Source organism: Notechis scutatus, chromosome 1 (assembly GCF_049901735.1).
Source record: "Notechis scutatus isolate UNSWTSFEM ecotype Mainland chromosome 1, rNotScu1.2, whole genome shotgun sequence".
Taxonomy (NCBI): Eukaryota; Metazoa; Chordata; class Lepidosauria; order Squamata; family Elapidae; genus Notechis; species Notechis scutatus.
The window spans coordinates 208233374-208254792 of NC_142009.1; the positions used below are offsets into that span (position 1 = coordinate 208233374).

At 36.5% G+C, this 21419-nt stretch overlaps 1 protein-coding gene across 1 annotated transcript in view; it reads left to right on the top strand.

Moving 5' to 3' along the window:
- Nucleotides 1-20969, top strand: part of VWDE (von Willebrand factor D and EGF domains) — a 383187-nt gene extending 362218 nt beyond the window's left edge. Inside the window, exons 28-29 of the mRNA XM_087955799.1 lie at nt 5864-5961; nt 20892-20969. Of these exons, the coding sequence (XP_087811925.1) occupies nt 5864-5961; nt 20892-20906 (113 nt within the window). The 3' untranslated portion in view covers nt 20907-20969. The remainder of the gene's footprint in view (nt 1-5863; nt 5962-20891) is intronic.
- Nucleotides 20970-21419: the final 450 nt, after the last annotated feature.

Sequence of the window (21419 nt, forward strand, 5' to 3'; positions counted from 1 at the left end):
GATTGGAATGCCAAAATTAGAAATATCAAGGACAAAAGTATGGTTGGATTTGATGGCTTAAGAAACCCAATTAAAGCAAGAAAACAACTAACCAAAAATGTTTTTCCAAGTTTTTAAAAAATGGTTGGTTTTAAGTATGCTGATTATTTTTGTTAAATAAATGTAACAAAAATAATGAATTTACTTGAGGAACAAAAAAAAAAAGCTTTGGTTTATGGCATGAAATCATTTCAGGCACAAATACATATGTATTTTCTGAACTTTTATAACTCATGATTATGGGAAAATATGGAATAATGTAAGAGAAAAGGTCATTGCAAGTTTGAATTGAGCCTAAAAAGGAATTTTTCTCATATCTCTTATCATTATTATTAGTATAGGCCATCAAAGATAGCTCTAGTACCACACAGATGTCTGACTACAGCAGGGGTGTCAAATTTGAGTTCACTGACGGCCACCTCAGGGTTGTGTTTGACCTTGAGGGCTGGGTTGGGCGGTGGCCAGGGAGGACATGGCCAGCTCGATGTCACTTGTGTTTGGGGGGACCTGTGGTGGCCTGAGCACTCTGCCAGCGAAAATGGACTCCCAAGCTCCGTTTTTTTTTTTTTTTGCTGTGATGGCTTCCTGCAACTCTCTGTCAGCAAAAATGGAGCTCAGGAGGGCTGCCCGCGGCCTTTGCATGCTCCATTTTGGGCTGCAATGGCCTCCTACAACCCTCTGCCAGCGAAAATGGAGCTCAGGCCCGCATCCCTCCCAAGCACTATTTCCATTGGCAGAGGCACTGCAGGCCAGTCCTTTGCTGTTTTCAGGGCAGCCCCAAGGGCCAGATCTAAGCACTTTGCTGGCCAGATCCAGCCCCTGAACCTTGAGTTTGACACCCCTGGACTACAGTACATGTGAGAAAGTTGCATCTGGATATCAATACATGTGGATATACCGGCACTTATTATAAAATAACTTTAATGGAATAATGAATTGATTCCACTGACACAATCCATATTTAACCTGATTTGTGCATACTTGCAGTCCAGACATGCATTCCTATACAATGATCATGGAATTTGTGGGATCTCACTTGATTAAATTTTTAGAGGAGAAAGCAATCCAGAAAACTGTCAGTAAAATAGAGAGGAATAATTGTTCAACTCATTGAAAGTGCAATTCTTTAATATACTTGGGCAAATTTTAAATAAAAGTTTTTTGCCAAAAAGAATTACTCAGGATAACACATAATTTCCTCGATCTTGACAGTTCCATGAATTGGACAGCTACAGTTTCAGTCAGAATAAGGGCACTTCTGCAAAAAGGATGGTTTATGGAATTTTAATATAGCAAGCCTGCAAAGTGCAGGATTCACAATAGAAAAAATGCTTTGAGAAGTTTTGGTTTCCATCAGTGTCAATAATTTCGGTGCAGCTAGTTTTACTGTGATTCACATCCATTTGTTGCCACTGTAGTTAGAAAGGTTCCGCTCAATTTCACAATCCTTGTCTACTCCACTGACTTCCATTGTTCACAGAAATCTGACTATTGTAAAAAGAAATAGTTGCTATTGTTGTTATTGTATTTATCCCATTTCAAATATACCTCTACATTTGCTGGAGTTGAAAAGGTCAGTCTGAGCCCATTAACTAACATATATCAAATATTTGCATCTTTCTCATAGAGAAGTAGCATTCTTCTATGACTTTAACCATTATGTCAACAGGATAAAGACAAGAATAAAACATGAAAAAACAGGATAAAGAATTTCTATCCACAAAAGCTATTCTCTACACACACACACACACACAGAGAGAGAGAGAGAGAGAGAGAGAGAGAGAGAGAGAGAGAGAGAGAGAGAGATTTGTATAGACATCATGAAAAACAGTAACCCTTGACAAACAGTCCAGATAAGTGTCAATGGAAGTAAAGTATGAAGAGACTCACAATAGGAAAGAACAATTCTCACAACTCTCTCAGATTCTTTTGTTAAGTTCTTTCCTAGATCCTGACAAGATTATTGTCTTTCTTGGCTTTGGCTTCTCTTCTCTTGGAAAGTTCTGGTCTGTTCCATCATCCAGTTTGCTTTCTTCTGTTTTTCTTTTCTTCTTCCATTTTTGACAACAACAAAAAATTCACCTTCATCTCTATGACATCTCTAAGTTCATTCCATAGTTCTTTTGATTCTCTATCGCTGATGTTCAGGACTTTAAAAGGATTCCTGAGATTCTCCTTGAAGATAACAGCTATTATATATGTTCAAGATCATATCAGAGAAATTGACTGGTTTTCCTTCTTCCTTAACTTAACCTGAAATGGCACATGAGCAATTCATGATTTGTTTCACAGTCTTTGATGCTCTAATTGAGATCTTCCCACATCCTTTTAGTCCAGAGGTGTCAAACTGACAGCCCACAGGCCGGATTCACCATGTACAGGCCACGCCCACCCTGGCTCTGCAAAGGCAAAAAAGTCATGATACATCATGATATGTCACGTGACGTGATCGAGTTTGACACAAATGATTTAGTTGATCTGGTTTCTTTGTATTTCATCTGGTGATGTCCATACATGTTTCAGTCATTTGAAGATAGTGTTAGCTATGAAGAAATTACTGGAGGAGCAGAAATTAATAGGTTGTTCCCCTGCTTCAGTACCCAACTACGGATAGTCCTTGCCTTACGACCACAATTGAGCCCAAAAGTTCTCTTGCTAAGCAAGAGAGTTGTTAAGTGAATTTTGCCCCATTTTACTTTCTTGCCACTATTAAGTGAATCACTGCATATTTCCAAGTTTGGCATTCCAGTCTCTAGTCTCAAGCAGCACATCCTCCTTGCAGATTCTTTGATCTCAAATTTATTTATTTATTTATTTATTTATTTATTTATTTATTTATTTATTTATTTGATTTGTCAATTGCTTACAAGATAATAGGTATAAGTATATACATAGTTATGAATACATGAAATGGGTACATATAAGAAAAATAAAAGAAACAATAGGACAGGGACAGTAGGTACATTGGTGCGCTTATGCACGCCCCCTACAGACCTCTTAGGAAAGGGGTGAGGTCAATAGTAGACAGTCTAAGGTTAAAGTTTTTGGGGTTTGGGGAAGAAACCACAGAGTCAGGTAGAGTTTTTCAGACATTGACCACTCTGTTGCTGAAGTCATATTTCCTGCAATCAAGTTTGGTGCGGTTAACCTTGAGTTTGTATCTATTGTGTGCTCTTGTGTTGTTATGGTTGAAGCTGAAGTATTCATTGATAGGTAAGACATTGCAATGTATGATTTTATATACCGTACTTAGATCAGACCGAAGACGGCGTAATTCAAGGTTTTCTAGGTCTAGAATTTCAAGTCTGGTGGCATAAGGTATTCTACAATGAGTAGAGGAGTGGAGAACTCTTCTTGTGAAATATTTCTGGACTTTCTCAACTGTGCTAATATCAGATACGTAATGTGGGTTCCAGACTGATGAGCTGTATTGGAGTATTGGTCTAGCAAATGTTTTGTATGCTCTAGTTAGTAGTGTGATATTATCAGAGAAAAAGCTACATAGGATTAGATTACCAACGCTTAATGCCTTTTTGGCTATGTAGTTACAGTGGGTTCTAGCACTTAGATCATTAGAGATCAGCATTCCAAGGAACTTTACAGAGCTTGGATCATCAACAAGATCTTGACTATTCAGCTTGTATTTTATTTTCTGATTTTTTTTTACCAATATGTAAGACAGAGCATTTATTTGTTGAGATTTGAAGTTGCCATTTGTTTGACCATTCTGATACATAGTCAAGATCTTTTTGAAGGGTAGCAGTATTGTCTGTGGTATTGAACAGCTTTACATCATCAGCGAAAAGAACGCAGTTGCTCTTAATATGATCACAGAGGTCATTTATGTAGAGTATGAAGAGAGTTGGTCCTAGAACACTGCCCTGGGGGACACCACTATTGGCAGGTACAGAATTTGATAGGACACTCCCAATTTTGACCATTTGTTGTCTGTTTGACAGGAATGCTTTTGTCCAGTTATGCAGTTGTCCAGAGATACCATAAGATTTTAGTTTTAGGAGTAGTTTGTTGTGTACCACTGAATCAAAGGCTTTACAGAAGTCTATGTAGATTGAGTCTATTGCTTTGCCCTGATCAAGTTGTATAGTCCATATGTTTTTGCAGTGTAAGAGTTGCAGATTACAGGATAGTTTTTTCCTGAAACCAAATTGTTTATTGGAAAGTAGGTTGTTTGTCTCTAAGTGGAGGATAATGGATTGGTTAATAATTGATTCCATGACTTTACAGGTGATGCAGCATAAGGAGATTAGTCAGTAATTTTCAACTAGGCTGGGGTCTCCCTTTTTGAAGATGGGGATTACCGTGGCTTGTGACCATAGTTTTGGCAAGGAGCTGGTCCTGAAAGATTTTTCAAAGATTATGCTTCGAGGTTCGGCTATGGCAGTGGATAGCTTTTTTAAGAAGTAGGCACATATTCCATCCGGTCCAATAGATAGAGATGGTTTTAGATTGCGTAGTGCTTTTTCAACATTGTCTTCTGTAAAATCGATATGTATTAGATCATTGTTGTTATCTGTGGTTCGGCTAGGAAACACTGGGCATGATCCATTGCTGTTTACAAATACTGAGCCGAAGAATGTGTTAAAGATGTTAGCTTTAATGGTGTCATGGTTGCAGTCTTTACCATTAGGTCCTATCAGGGGTGGGATGGACCTTGAGTCTTTTAGTTTGTTGTTTACAAAATTGTAAAAAGCGCTGGTGGAATTGGTGCATAGAAGGTTTTCCTCTTGTTTAATGTGATAATTGGTGCATTCAGTCTTTATCTGGTGGCATAAATTTTTGTATCGGCTTTTGAAATTAGCAACGTGACCAGATTTGTTTTTCCTCCAGAGTGATCTCTTTTTGGATTGAAGTTTCCTTATTGTTATGGGTAATCTGTTTTTTTTTTTTTTTTTTTTTTTGTTAGTTGTTATTGGTACATATAGTTTGATGACTCTTTTGACTTCAAGTAAAAATACGTTGTAATGGTCTTCAACAGTATTGCATCCAGTGAATAGAGATTGCCAATCAAGGGATGAGAGATCGTTGTCTATAAGATCATAGTTGCCTTTTTTGAAGTTATAATTGGGGATTACATCATTGTGATGATTTTTGTGTGGGCGTATGTTGAGACACAAGTCAATCATATTGTGGTCACTGCTGGAAAAGGGTTCTTTAGTTTGTATTCCGTAAATTAAATTCAAACTATTGCAGAAGATGAGATCGAGGCAGTTGTTTAGTCTAGTGTTGTTGGTTACTAGTTGTTCCAGTCCTAGATTTGTAACAGCATTGTTGAAGTTTGCGTGTATGGGTTCAGTTGTACATTCATTTAGGGTCCAGTCAATATGAGGTAGATTGAAGTCACCAAGAAAGATAAAAGCGTGTGGGCAGGATGCTGCCCATGTTACTAGTGTATTTAGCTTGTTTACATGTTCGATGTCATAATCAGGTGCTCTGTAACATAGTAAGAATCAAAATGTGAAGTTGTGAAATGTGAAATTGAAGTTGATTATAAAACTTATCAACCTCGTCTTCTTCTGCATCAGCGGTTGAAGCATAAACTTGAATGATTGTCATATTAAAGCATTATCCAAAATCCAATTGATATTATTAACTGAGAATACAAAGCTAAAAAATCAGAATTATAAGAAGGCATATTGCTAAATACAATTAACTACAAAGACCTTACAAAAAAGCCACATTTGTACTTGCTTCTGGAAACATGAAGATGGAGGCCATAAGTGATTCAAAGGAAAACCATGTTTAACATTGTAATTTACATCTGTGTGAGTTTAGAAATAATACAAATGTGTTGTTTTTCTCACAGCTGTTTGTGAACCAAAATGCCTGTTTGGAGGCCGATGCATCCAACCAAATGTTTGTGCTTGTAGAAGTGGATACAGTGGTCTTGACTGTGGAAAGAAGGTATGGCATTGTTTCAAACAGTGGTACCAATTAATAAAAGGGGAATACAATTAAATGGCAATGTGATTAAAACATTTTGGGCATACCCTATAAAAAGCGTGTGGCTTTTGCTTACTCTTACAATAACTTGTGAAATGTTATTAATATGGAGTATATGGAATTGAGGCAGTAGGACAGAGAGGAACACAAGGTCTGCTGTATTTGGATTATGTTAGGTGAGACTCTTATAACAAGCTTTCCACATTCAGTATTCTGAAAGTAGAGTCACCTTTCAACTCAAAATTATAGTTATTGGTGTGTTTCATGACAGCATCATTCTTCTTAGAAAATTCCCACCTTTTGCTTGAAATTAGCATACACAGTACCTAAAGATAAGAAGAAACAAGATTTATTGTAATTTCAGATTTCATAATAGCTATTTAAACTGGGCAGTTACAGCCAGAGATAGTGGTAAGCATCCTGCAATTTCTGAAGTACTTTACTTCAGTTTTTACTATGAAACCCTTGGTTTCAATTAAATGCACTAAAGAGATTGATTGTCTGTATGTGTTTTGAATGGTGTTTTGCAAGCTTTCCATTATATCAAAATCAAAATTATAAGTTGTGTTTTCAGAACATCACCATGATTGTGAACGTTAAGAGTATGAGATCTGCAAGCTCACAAATGAAGTAAATCTTTGTTGCACTTTGTAGAAAATACCAAATCATATGCTGAGCATCCATTTTCCTACCAGTGAGCCATTGTACTGTAAATAGAATTTGGAGATGTGTTAGCAAAAGTTGTAGTATATGAGAAATGGCACCCATGGGGGTCACTGCACTCTCACTAACTCATTTATCTTGTCATGAAGTAAAGTCATTTTTAAAAAGAATACAGCCCACACCTAACCTCCAGCAAAGGGATCTCCAGCAAAATTGAATTAAATTATCTTCTTCATACTCAATTCAGCTTTGAATCAGATGAAGAATAAAACCAACAACTAGTCATTATACTCAGTCCAAGTTCTCATGTTAATAATTTGATACTTTTGAATCATTGGAAATTTGTGTGTGTGTGTGAGAGAGAGAGAGGGGGGGGAGGGAAAGGGAGAGAGAGCGCAAGAGGGAGAGAGAGTGCGAGAGGGAGAGAGAGATTTTCAGTGGTTTAGGCTTATTACAGTATGATTAAGGTTGTGCAGGTATGATCACAAACTATCTTACCATTAATCTTAGGAGATGTATTTATCCATTTATATCTATCTATCTATCTATCTAAAAAAAATTATAGGGCACCCATGTTACCTCAGGAGGTAACTCTGGACAGTTTACAATCATAAAAGATAACAACTATATAAATTGAAAACATAGTAAGTTAGTACAAAATCCAAACACTACAACCCAATTAAAAGATGGGAAGGATAGGAGCAGGTTGGGTGTGGGGGTGAGATCTATTGTTAATTGATCAATTGCCACTATTCTGATGCTCCATCATTGGATCCCTAAGCTAACTGGAAGTGCCAGATCTTTAGGTTCTTATGGAAGGTCAGGAAGGTTGGGGCTGACCTCATGACCTATAATATTATACATTTACATTAGATGTATGGCTGAGCCAATATTCTCATTTTGCTAATTGTTATTGGGGTTTTTTTCTCAGCTTCTATATGTTGTTTATAATTTTGCTCTGTGTTCTTTTCCTTGTTTTTAAGTATTGTTTTTAAATAAGTCTGAAGTTGAGATGGACAGCCTTACAAAATGAATAAATATACAAATAATTAAGCCTCCAACAGTGAAACAGAAAGGAAGTAGCTAACTTCATTGTTTAATATTCTAATGCTTCTAAATGGACATAAATCAATTTTCACAGTGTCCATAATGATCACTTCCATTGTACCATGGAGAACGTTTCCTTCTTTTTCTACTTTCATAAACTGTGACACTTTTTTCTAAACAACTTATCCCTACACTGGGCATAAATCATGAACTGCACAATTGGCTGAGGAGATAAAACAGACTATCAAAAAGAAAATAATTGAAGGTTGAGATCTCATGAATGGTGAAGACATAAATTTTGTCAATCCACCTGGCCACAAATGAAAACACAATCTGAATTATAGGAGTGCATTGTATTTGTGTGATAAAACTGTTTAAATATTTAATACAAAATAATTATCTTATTAAAATAACCTGCCTGGAAAGAGATTTCTTATTTAGACTTTTTTTCTCTCAACAGAGATCCCAAATCCAGCTATAATTAATTGTATTTACTCTCATATAAAAGTAAATCCTACTGTATCCAGTAGAGTTAACTTATCTGAGTAAACATTTTTGATAACAGACTATTATAAATGCCTTTGAAAGTAATTAACCAGTTAGCTACAGGTAACTAATTTCATTTTCTAAGATTATGTATGTTAGGGTTTGAGGATTAACCCCTAGCAGAGTATTGCAGCAGTAGTCAAGCCAGGCAGCCAAAGGAGAGCGGAAGGGCCCCAGAGTATACACACACTGAACACAAACACTGTTTGTAGTTTAAATAGTTTTTAATCCAGTTAGAGTTTAAGCATTGTCATTCAGTCCATTAAGTCATTCACAGTATTTCCATCCAGTAAGACTCACTATTATAGTCCAAGTTAAGAGTCCTTGCAATATCTTTATCAGCCGATAAAGATATCTTCTCCTCCTCCGGTTTCACTCTCCAGAGAAACAAACGCTGGATATTCAGTAGAATTACGCAGTAAATCAGCAAACAGTAGCAAACAATAACAGTTCAGTCACAGGCACTCACAGTCAGTAATCACAGTTAGTCGCAGCAGCACACAGTTACAGCCAGACAGTTATAGCCAGTAACAGCCAGTAAGCTTTCCAGCTTCTATTGCTTCCTTATATTGTAACTTCTAACCGCACCCTTAATCGGCTAATTGCCTGCTGCATTGTGCTTAAAGTGATAAGCACTTAAACCATGATATCTAAGTTTTATATATTTATTCACCCAAACCATATTTGGTATCAATGTTATACCTAACATACTCCCCTTTTGGGTGATATAAATATATAATACCTTTACAATCTTATCCCATATTTTTCACAACTCTCCTGGTGCTTACTGGCACCTTGGGCTTTAGTAAAATTATCAGCTAAATTGTCCTCCGACATACAGTACTCTAGCTGAATCATCTTACTTCTTACAGATTGTCTCACGTTTAGATATCTTAGATCTGTATGCTTGCTCCTTGTTTTTACTCCAATATTTGTGGCCATTTGAATTGCTGCCTGATTATCTTCATGTATAATTATAGGATAATCTACAGTTATACCTATATCAATTAACATTTGTTTATACATTATTAACTCTGTACATAACAATGATAAACAGGAGAATTCTGCCTCCATAGTAGACAAACTTATATGCTGTTGTCTAATTGACTTCCAGCCTATTAATGTATTACCCAGCATTATGGCTGTTCCTGAAGTCGACTTTCTAGTGTCTCTTTCTGATGCAAAGCTAGCATCTGCATAAGCACTCAAAATTAAATCACCCTTTGGTTCTAAATACAATGAATAATTCATTGTCTTTTTAAGATATCTTAATATCCTCTTAGCTGCAATCCAGTGTCTTTCACATGGTGCAGAATTGAATCTAGCCAACTGATTCACGCAGTACGATATATCTGGTCTAGACCAATTACTAATATAACTCAAACTACCAATTAAAGATTGATAAATCACCTTATCAAACTCAGGGCTTTGTACATCAGTGTTGCTAAACTCCTGACTCATTGGAGTCTTAGCTGGCTTACAAAGCTCCATCTTGTAATCTTTTAGTAATTTGCTTATCTTATCTTCCTGAGATATCTTAAAACCTTTCCGTGTTTTCTTTATATTCAAACCGAGATACTTCTTTATCTCCCCTAATTGCTTGATCTTTATTCTCTTTCCTAATGATGCTATTATTTTATTTGCTTCATCATTAGTTTCAGTTATCAATGCAATGTCATCTGTGAATAGTAATAATAATGATACTTTCCCATTTGTCTCCCTCTTAAACAGACATGGATCGGCTAAACCAGCTTTAAATCCTATATTGTCTAGTTCCTTTACAATATACTGGTTCCATTCATAGCCTGATTGTTTAAGACCATAGAGACTTTTCTTTAACAACCAACAATCATTATTATCCTTATTTTCACTTTTAATACCAACAGGTTTTTTCATATAAATAATATGTTTTAATGGGGCGTGCAAGTAAGCAGTTTCCACATCTAAATGGTTAACTATATAGTTTTTACTAGCTGCCCACACTAAAGCTGCCCTCAAGGTTGCTGCCTTAAGACTAGGTGCAAACACCTCATCATAGTCATTAGCATTCTGCCTAAAACCTTGGGCTACTAACCTTGCCTTATGGATTAAATTACCATCCTTATCTGTTTTTACCTTAAATATCCATTTGCAGCCAATGGATTTCTTTCCTGCAGGTAATTTGGCATTTTCATACACCTTCATATCACTTAATGAATTCAGTTCCTTATTCATTGCTGCATACCATCTTTCTTTTTCCTTATTAGGATACTTTTTAATTTCTTCTACAGAATTAGGAACTTGATTAATCTGGCACACTGTGTTAGCCTGGTACCTATCAGGCGGTCTAGATATACGTGTAGTTCTTCTGGGAATTACAGGGCTTACAGGAGGACTTTGTTGAACTTCTACCTGTTCATCTTCCTCATCCTGTTCAGCTATTGAATCTGTTTCTTCCTTTATGGGCACTATTTCATCCTGTATTTGTCTTTTTACCTTATTTTTAAAGTTACAGGGATAACTAATGGGATTTCTATAGGATTCAATAATTACATCTTTATTGGCATCCTGTTCTAATTTCTCCCATCCTTCATGTTCTAGAAATTGGGCACTAGCACTACATAACACTTTAGATGTGCCTTTCTCCCAAAATCTATATGCCCTATGGTTTGCCTGATAACCAACGAAGAAAAATCTTTTAGCTCTATGTTGCCCTTTTTTTCTGAGTTGTGCAGGAATATGCACCCATGCTGGTGCACCAAATGTGTGCAGGTAACTTAGATCAGGTTTCCTGCCATGCCACCTGGTAAATGGTATTTCACCTGTTGTTGTATTAACAACGTTGTTCAATATGTTATTAGCACACATTGTAGCCTCCCCCCACAAAGAATCAGGTAACCCAGAATCATTTAACATTGTTCTAACCATTGCCTGTAGTGTTTGGCCTCTTCTTTCAATAAAAGCATTATGTTCTGGCCTGTATGGAGCAGACTTCTTATGCTCTATTCCAGCTACTTTAAGTCTGTTCTGGAATTTGTTATTAATAAATTCCGTGCCATTATCTGTCACCAGGGTTATCAATTGACGTTTAGACTTTCTTTCAGCAAACCTAAGCCAATTGAAAAAATGTTGATATGTTTCAGTTTTGCTTTTCATTAAATAGCAAAACCCATATCTAGAATAATGGTCCATAATGCTCAGTATATATCTAGCACCCCCCATACTGGGTTTCTTTGGACCTATTATGTCTGCAAATACTACTTCTAAAGGCTCTTTTGTTTTGAAACCATTTAACCTATTTGCAGGCAATACTTTGCTCTTATCTTCACAGCAAACATTACAACGCAAATATTTATCACAAGATTTTAACCTTATTCCTTCAGATAACTCAACTGTACGTTTTAGCATTTTAAAATTTACATGCCCCAAACGCCTATGCAATAAATGGATACATTCATCATGAGGCTTTATATTATTAAATACAGTTTGAGCCTCCCCTTTCTTACTATTATCTAAGACATATAATGTTCCATTTAAAGCTGCAGTTACCCTTTTGTTATCTTTTTCAATTATGCAATTATTATCTTTAAAAGTAATTACATAACCTAATTTATCTAATACCCTTACTGAAAGCAAATTAAACTTTAGTTGCGGTACATACAACATTTTTATATCCTGGTTTATGTACGGACAACGTGCAAAACCTGACCTTTCGCTTTCAGGTTCCAGCCGTTAGCAAGTGATATATGTTGAGAACTTGTAGACATTTTTATAAATTTTGTCTTATCTCTTGTGATGCAGTGGGATGCGCCACTGTCAACCACCCATAAATTATTCTTCACATCAGAGTTGCCAAACGTGGCTAGTTCAAATGCTTTCTTTGGCTTTTTACATTCTGGCTTTTTCTCTTTTTGCAGAATCTTGCCAAATGTCCTCTGCCTCCACAATTAAAACACTTTTTAATTGTGTATGCCGTCGAAGATAAATTCTTTTCTTCCGGGTGCTTTACTTTGCTTTGCTGGTTTCTTTCAAACTTTGAAGATAATTTCTCTTCTTTCTTATCTTCTCTCAGCTCGTCACGCTCACGCCTTCTTCTGGCTTCTTCTAGTAGCCTGCCTGTAATCTCGGTTAATGAGATGCTTTCTTTTGGCAATACTTCCAACGAAGTCACATAGTCATCATAGCTTTGATCTAATGAAGATAATATTATGTAGACTTGTTGCAGTTCATTAAATATAAGCTCTTTTTCTTGCAAATCTTGAAAAATGCTCTTCATACAGTTTAAATGAACTAACATATCTCCATTCCTCTGAAGATGCGTTCGAAAAAGCTTCCGTGTAAGATTTATATGTGCTCCTACACTGTCCCGAACATAAATCTTCCTGAGGTTCTCCCAGCAGTTTGCAGCATTTTCTTCTCCACGAATATGGACAAGCTGCTGATCACAGAGAGTCAGTCCTATGATGCATAAAGCCTGCTCATTCTTCAGTTTAAAGTCTTGTAACTTTTCTTTATCATCATCATTAGCAGGATCCCATCTACTCACATCTGGTGGGTTTGCTATAATGTCCCACAAACCTTCTCTGCGTAGAAGTAAACTACATTTCATTGACCATGAAACATAGTTTGTTCCATCCAGCCTGGATATCATGGACAGTTGTGACAAATTTACTTGTGCCATTACTCTTCAGATATTTTGACTATTTTAAACTAATTAAAACAGTTTGTTTTTACAGTAATGTGCAACTCACACCAACTCTCTCTGATATATCCTGGTTAGTTAAACTATGCTGCTGGGCCCATAACCAATGTTAGGGTTTGAGGATTAACCCCTAGCAGAGTATTGCAGCAGTAGTCAAGCCAGGCAGCCAAAGGAGAGCGGAAGGGCCCCAGAGTATACACACACTGAACACAAACACTGTTTGTAGTTTAAATAGTTTTTAATCCAGTTAGAGTTTAAGCATTGTCATTCAGTCCATTAAGTCATTCACAGTATTTCCATCCAGTAAGACTCACTAGTATAGTCCAAGTTAAGAGTCCTTGCAATATCTTTATCAGCCGATAAAGATATCTTCTCCTCCTCCGGTTTCACTCTCCAGAGAAACAAACGCTGGATATTCAGTAGAATTACGCAGTAAATCAGCAAACAGTAGCAAACAATAACAGTTCAGTCACAGGCACTCACAGTCAGTAATCACAGTTAGTCGCAGCAGCACACAGTTACAGCCAGACAGTTATAGCCAGTAACAGCCAGTAAGCTTTCCAGCTTCTATTGCTTCCTTATATTGTAACTTCTAACCGCACCCTTAATCGGCTAATTGCCTGCTGCATTGTGCTTAAAGTGATAAGCACTTAAACCATGATATCTAAGTTTTATATATTTATTCACCCAAACCATATTTGGTATCAATGTTATACCTAACAATGTATATGTTTTAAATCAGGATTCTTCAAAGGAGATTACTTTAGGCTTTATATTTTAATACATTTATCTTGTAAATACTTAGAAACAAAACTAATCTGATAGGAAAATGAAATAACAGAATCCTGGCTGAGAATTATCTTTAATTTCTGGACATTTCTGGATTTCTTTTTCTTTTGAAAAAGTCCATCTCCTAGAGCTAGAAAGCAGAGCAAAAGTTGACAATTGCATTTTGAATACTTCTACTATTACTAATACTATTAATATACTTATACTAATACTTATACTAATACTTATACTAACACTTATACTAATACTAATACTATTAATACTACTACTACTACTACTACTACTACTAGCATACATACTATTGGGAACCAGAAGGCAAGCCTGTTCTAGAATTTCTTCTCCATCCTTGATTATTCTTCAAGGATTCCTTTAATTTCATTTAATTCCTATACGTGATGTCTTTGGGTCGAGATGGTGGCTGCAGATATGGGAGGATTGCCTGGAGAACTAGTCACCAGGACTATTCTCAAATCAGACCCAATACAGCCCCTTATTCAGCTTAACTTATTTTATAAGACTGACAACAGTATGATGCATCTCTCCAAACTTTCTGCCCCACAAAAGGGAATGGTATAATATTATGAATAACTTTGAACTCAGCAGCGTTAGATGAAGGTCATCCTGGGATAGTGAAGTAATTTTAAAATCCACAAGGGGTCAGCAAGAATAACCTCTTAATGTATATTAGTAATGTAATCTATCTCACCATAATAATGTCTATCTAAGTACAAAATATGGTAGAATTTTTCAGAGGAAGATATGAGTCACAAGAGCCCTACTGATTATTCTTATACTGTTCTTATTCTTAGTGGAGAGAGACTTGCCGTAATTTGACTGGATGGTAACTACTATCATGAAGAAAATATCTCTATTAGTTCATGATTATGTGTTTCACCTTCCTTCCCTTTAATAATTCCCATTGAACGCAGGGAACAAGTGGATCTTAAGTTTCTTCTATAACAAAGAATGTCCATCTCAACTTCTGCCTCCCTTTTTTTCCTTCTAAATTCATATATACTTTATTGAAATGTATTCAGTATTGTTTAATCTTTTTCAGATTGCATGTGGGTGAATTATCCTCTTGGAAATGGAAGGCCAGGGAATCTGGCCTAACTTGAAGTAGTTATTCCATTTTTAGCCCTTGTCATGGCCTAAGAGGAAAGGACAATTTCCAAAGATTTTCAGTTATTTTTCAGAAACCAGGCCAAAAGGAGATTCACTATAAGAAATTCCCTTGCTTGCTTGCTTACTTACTTACCTACTTCCTTCTTTCTTTACACCTAATCTCTATCCTTTCCTGTTCCAGTCCCAAAAGGATAAAGTAAGTACTAGGTAGATAAATTTCCATATTGGTTACCTTTTCCTAAAACAAACCACTGATCTCATGCTAAAACATGTAATCATTGTATTTCAACCCAGCCCTGAAAAAATCTGTGTAAGATCAAACTGTGAACAGAAAACAATATTTGATCTTCCATGATTCACTTGTTGCGATGGGAATCGCACAGGACCACTCATTTTTAAATATTTACAATTTTTTATATAGTGCTATCAAATGTTATCAGGCAAGATAATAAGATCCTATACTTCTCTGTCTCTATTGTTGCTGTTTTTCATTCTTCTTCTTTTAAGATCTTCCCATTTATTAGCATGTATGGCCTTAACCAGTAAATTGAGCTATATTGGTTAGGATACTGGATATAATCCCAGGATCAACTCCTTACTCAGCCACTCACTGGCTCACAGGTTGTTATGAATAAATAATGAAGACACACCACACACTGCTGTTAACTTGAGAATATAAATCCAAGAAGCAATAAACTCTATAAATAATCAGGCTTCTTCTAATGTTGGAGCTATAATTTCCAAAATTCCCAGCACACATTTGAAATCCTCAAATGTCTGGAGGGTGCCAGACATGACAGATTGATAGTAAATATGATGGGCAAACAGTGGTTTTAAAACTGTTTGACCCAATTACCCCTTTTCTGGTCTCAAATAATCATTATCTCCACCAATAAAAATAAATAAATAAATCCAGATTCATTTGTTTTGCACAAGCATCTCGGTAGCAATAATCTGAGTCTTGTTCCTTGACACACAAACAAACAATTACAAAGTGCTCCATTACTCCCTTGGTAATTACACACACACACACACACACACACACAGGGGTGGGATTCAAATTTTTTAACAAACGGTTCTGTGGGAATAGCTTAGTTGGTGAGTGTGGCTTGGTGGTCATGTGACTGGGTGGACATGGCTTGGTGGTCAAGTTACTGGCTGGGCATGGCCAACTCAACATCACTCACATCGAGGCACGCATCTCCTCGCATGGCCTCTTATGACTGTGTGGGGATGCTGCAACAGTCGTAAGTGTGAAAAATGGTCATAAGCCACTTTTTTCAGTGCCATTGTAACTTTGAATGGTCACTCCACATAAGCAAAGTACCAGCAAAAGAGGGGGGAAAAACTCCAGAGAAGTTCCAGAAACAGGAAGTCTAGTCCTGCCAAGAATGTAATAAGGATTAACGGAAAGGCAGTTTCTGTAAGCAACTCCAGAATGTTCCTTCCTGTCTTCCTTACAGGATTAGGCCAGTAATTTCTTCTAACAACCAGTTCTCTGAACTGCTTAGAATGTTAACAACCGGTTCTAGTGAATAGGTACGAACTGGTAGAATCCCACCCCTGCACGCACACACACACACCATTTTCACCAGTTATTTATGGATTATCTTTCAGTCGCATATAACTTTATTGAAGTATATGGCTGCATTGTATAATGAGTGGGTGATGGAACAGCCAATCAAATATTGGCAACCCTCTTGCCAGGTTATATTGCAGTAGGAAGGGGGACCTCAGGGAAAAGGATGGAGGAGGGGCAGATGGACCCACAGGTTTGAGGGGCTCTCAATCCAAGTCCAGGATTAGCTCTCCATCGGTGATAGGAATAATGTTAGAGTAGGCTAGAATTTATGGGATATCAATCATTTGTAAAAAAAACAAGTGAATCAGGTTTAAACCCATTTTACTTAATAAGAGTCCATTTGTTCAGGTGATATCCAAGCTTCTAATGTTACCCACATTCTAATTAGTTAACTTACATTTTTTTTGTTTTCACAACAAGAAAGACACATGTGACAGACTTTTGCAGAGACCACTTGTGCTTGCTTTGCTTTCCCCTGCTTTTATTTCCAATCAAAAAGGGGTCCAGTAGAAGCGAAACAATCATAAAACACACAGCTGGTATGTCATTTCCCTAACACATAAAGAGGAGTGTGAATACTTCTCAAAGCCACACATTGCTGCAGATAGACATTGTTGCATTCCCTTGAAGTTGGCCTTTTGGCTGAACAATACAGACCTCCTGAGGAAGAAAGCAAACCAAAATCTGTGCACTTGTTTATGTTGCTGAATGATTGCCAATTCATTTTTTGACATTTTTAGTTTAATTTGTTTCTGAGTTTTGCTAAAAGGGGATTTCTAAATGTGTTCCAGGGGGATAATGAACTTTCTAGCACAGTAATCACTCTTTTATATAAAAAAGCCTCTATTGTATTTTGAGCATGTCTGGGTTGTTTGCAAGATGCAGATAATGTGGTTTGGAAATAAACATGAAGGCAAATGCCCTTGCTAGGTTGTAAAATCAAAGCTGACAGATATGGCAGACTTCTTTACGAAAGAGGAAAAACTGCTAACACACTAGCCAAGTACAAAGATGTTGGTTGTGGGGTTTTTTAATGTTAATAAAATCATTAACCAAAAGAAAAAAGTCAGATGAAGCACTGCTGAATAATCAAATACTGATATATTTATTTTATCTATTTAAATTTGAGGAGTACGATGGCTCAGCAGTTAAAGATATTGAGCTTGTCAGCTGGAGAGTGGAGAGCCCGGATTTGAGACCCCAACACTACGTGATGGGGCAAGCTCCCATTCTTGCCCAGCTCCTGCCCGCCTAGCAGTTTGAAAGCATGCAAATGCAAATAGATAAATAGGTACCATTTTGTGGGAAGGTAATAGCATTCTGTGTTTCACCGCCTGATCTGCACTGCGATGTGATGTCATGCTGCCTATATGACCAGGGAAATGTTTTCAGGTAACACTGGCTGCCTTGGCTAAGAAATGAGATGAGCACCATCTCCTAGAATCAGATACAATTGGATAGGGGGAACTCTTACCTTTATTTACATTTGAATAACAAAATGTGTTTTGTCTGTTTGTTTGTTTGTTTAGGTCATTTAAGCTTGCTTTCTCATAAACCTCTGCTGGAAATGTATAGGTTGGATTACTTTTTAAAGATTTCTGAAAGAAACTTGCAACAAATCCTTTGTTTCTTAGCTCTATGGTTGCCACTTCTTTAGCTTAGTAACATTTCAATTTGGGCTAAAGATATACTTTTGGATGTTTTTCGTTCTGTTTGGGGAAAAAACAATTTTCCACAATTATGGACATTGTAGAACAAACAAAAACTCCATAATTTCATGAAATGTAGCATTCTCTCTCTCTCTCTCTCTCTCTCTCACACACACACACACACACACACACTATTGAATTTTAGATTCAGATGTCCATAGTTTTCTACTGCTGAGATATATGGATTACCTTAGGTACACAAATAATCCTCATTTAACAATTACAATTGGGATCAGCAACTCAGTGAAACTACAACTATGCTTATGATCTTCAGCTTTCCTTTGCTTTAAAGACTTGTAAAGGTCATCGATGTAAGGATTGGTCTTAAAGTTACTTTTTCAATATTGACATTACAGTGAACAGTTGCTAAATGAAGCAGTTGCGAAATGAGGGTTGCCTCTAGTCCAAAATTACTCAAAATACAAAATTAATATACTGTTGAAAAAGCTTAAAAGGTTATCCCAAAGGTGCTTTTTCAAAAGGCAACTGGACTTTCTGTTTTTTCTTTGAAGATGTTTCGCTTCTCATCCAAGAAGTTTCTTCAGCTCTGAGTTTCTTGGATGAGAAGCAAAACGTCTTCAAAAAGAAAAAACAGAAAGTCCAGTTGCCTTTTGAAAAAGCACCTTTGGGACAACCATGACCTGAATGACTGAGAATCTCCATAGATACTTAAAAAGTTGTGTATAAAATATTGAACTAGCAACATTCCGCAGGCTATTTTATATACTGCAGTCTAAGCTGTAGTGTACTACAGTCTTCTTTGTTAGAAGAAGGAACTTGAGTTGGTAGGTGAAAATAGGGTGCGACAAAGCAAAGATCATGAGATAGAAAATGGAGGAGATAGAGCAACCTGGAGGAGATAGAACAATGATTACCTGTACAGTATCCAATAGGAATTAAGTTGTATTTGACCAAGTTTCAACTATATAACTATAGGCTAGAACCATCCTCCAGCAGGGGTCGGATTCAAATTTTTTAACAACCGATTCTGTGGGCATGGCTTAGTTGGTGGATGTGGCTTGGTGGGCATGGCCAACTCGATGTCACTCATGTCAAGGGGCGCTTCTCCTCGCCTGGCCTCTCATGACAGTGGGGATGCTGCAATGGTCATTTCCTCCCAGCAATAGTGTAAAAAGCTTTAAACAACATTTCCCCTTTAAGAAAGTATCAAGAAAGTATCCTTCGGAGACAGTAAGTCTAGGCATACTGCCAAGAATGTAATAAGGGTGCAAAAAAAAAAAAAAGATTTGTTTTAACTACTGGTTCTGCAAACTGCTTAGAAAGTTAACAAGGGGTTCTATAGAACTTGTCAGAACCAGTAGAATCCCACCCCTGTCCTCCATCCCCAAAAAATGTTGGAAATATTCTCCATCTTCCTTTTATGCCTTGTTGGACGATTGTTAGGATTAGATTAGGAAAGAGAAGAGAGCAGCTATGTGAGGAACTGGATAAAGAAGTCATTAAATACTAAAAAATTCCTGTTATTGAATTGTTGAAACAAAGCTGCTGTGGATCCATCTGATTTGAAGATGCATAAATGTAATAATAGAATAAATAAAGTGGAAGTCTTGTGATTAATCCCAAATCAATAGGTACAAGTTCCTGGTATACATAAATGGACTACTTCCATTTTTACATGGGCAAAAATCTGAAATAAGATATTCTTTGGAGGGGGGAGAGAATGACAGGGTATAAAAGATAGATCCTGTAAACATTACTTTACTCTGCAAAGATGGTGGTAATGTGGTAATATGTCTAATTCTTCATTTCTCAACATAGCATGTTAAGGAGCATACATTAAAGAGGAGAAACATGCAGAGCCGTTCCTTCTGCTCTCTAAACAGTAGACCCAATTCTGAGTCACATGACTATCTCTCCAGTAGGATTGCATGGGGGGGCTGTGGGGGGGTTTCCTCTCCAGAGCGCTTGTTCAAATTCAACTTTTCTTTGTGGTTTCTCCATTGGTAGGATTCAAAATTTTATACTACCAGTTCTGTGGGTGTGACTTGGTGGGCATGGCGGGGGAAGGATACTGTAAAATCTCCAGTCAGGGGTGGGATTTGCCGGTTCTCTGAACTACTCAAAATTTCCGCTACCGGTTCTCCAGAACCTGGTCAGAACCTGCTGAATATCACCTCTGGGTTTCTCCCACACCCCAACTCTGACACCATACCATCAAGATTCCAGAAATTTACCCTGCTATTCGACACACAGATTAGTCTCATGCTTATAAATACACAATTTCTTTCCAATATTATGTTGGAATAAAAATAGGTGACAGTAGATGCCTAGTTATAAGAACTGATGTAACTAAATTGGTTCTTTCCCTGTTTTAGATGTACAGAAAAATATTTATGGATTTAACTTCCAGGGTAGAGTTATTTATTTAATTTTCCCCCTTAAATCAATTTATATTGATGAACTAGCTTTTTAAAAATACATCAGAGTAGATCATTATAGCAAGGATCTGAGGTGCTTTGAATGCATAAACATGATATTCAGATGTGTATCCATCATCCAATGAATCATACAATTATATTTAGCGGAGGTAAACATTTGGGTGGCCTGATGAAATCTAATTGGTTTTTGGACAGTGACAAAAGTTAAACTGAAAAAAAGAATGTGGGGATAAGTAAGGCAACAATATATTATTCAATGTTTAATGCTAAACATGTTTGGTGACAGTAGTACTTAAAACTGTTTGCAATCTAGTCTTTTTAATGAATGAGTACTTATTTCTGTTTCACAGCTCTCCATACGATGACGAACACACTGGACAGTGAAGGTACACATTTTGAAGTTGTTGTGCAACATTTAAAAAAAAAAAAGATTGGCTGAGAGTATGCTGCAAAGGACTGATGAAATTTTTCTGCTTCCTACTTTTTCTTTTTTTAAAAAATTTTTTTTTATTAATTTTACAATTAAAAAAACAAATCTACAACATATATACAAATAACAAAACCAGAGAAAAGCAAGAAAAAAAGAAAGAAGCATGAAAGGAAAGGAAAAAAGAAAGAAAAGGGAAAAGGGGAAGGTGAATACTTAAAAACATTTTCTTTTTCAACAGTTTGTAAGATCTTTTCTTCTTAAATTGTATCATATACGCACATCTTATCGATATCTATATTTGGATTACATTCAAATAAGTTTATCCTATTCTTTTTTTATACCTTATAATACACAATCTATCTTTGGTCTAGCCATTTATACCAAGAATTCCAGTTGTTATAATATATTGAAGAATCTTTGTTTTTTAGGGCTAGAGTTAGTTTGTCCA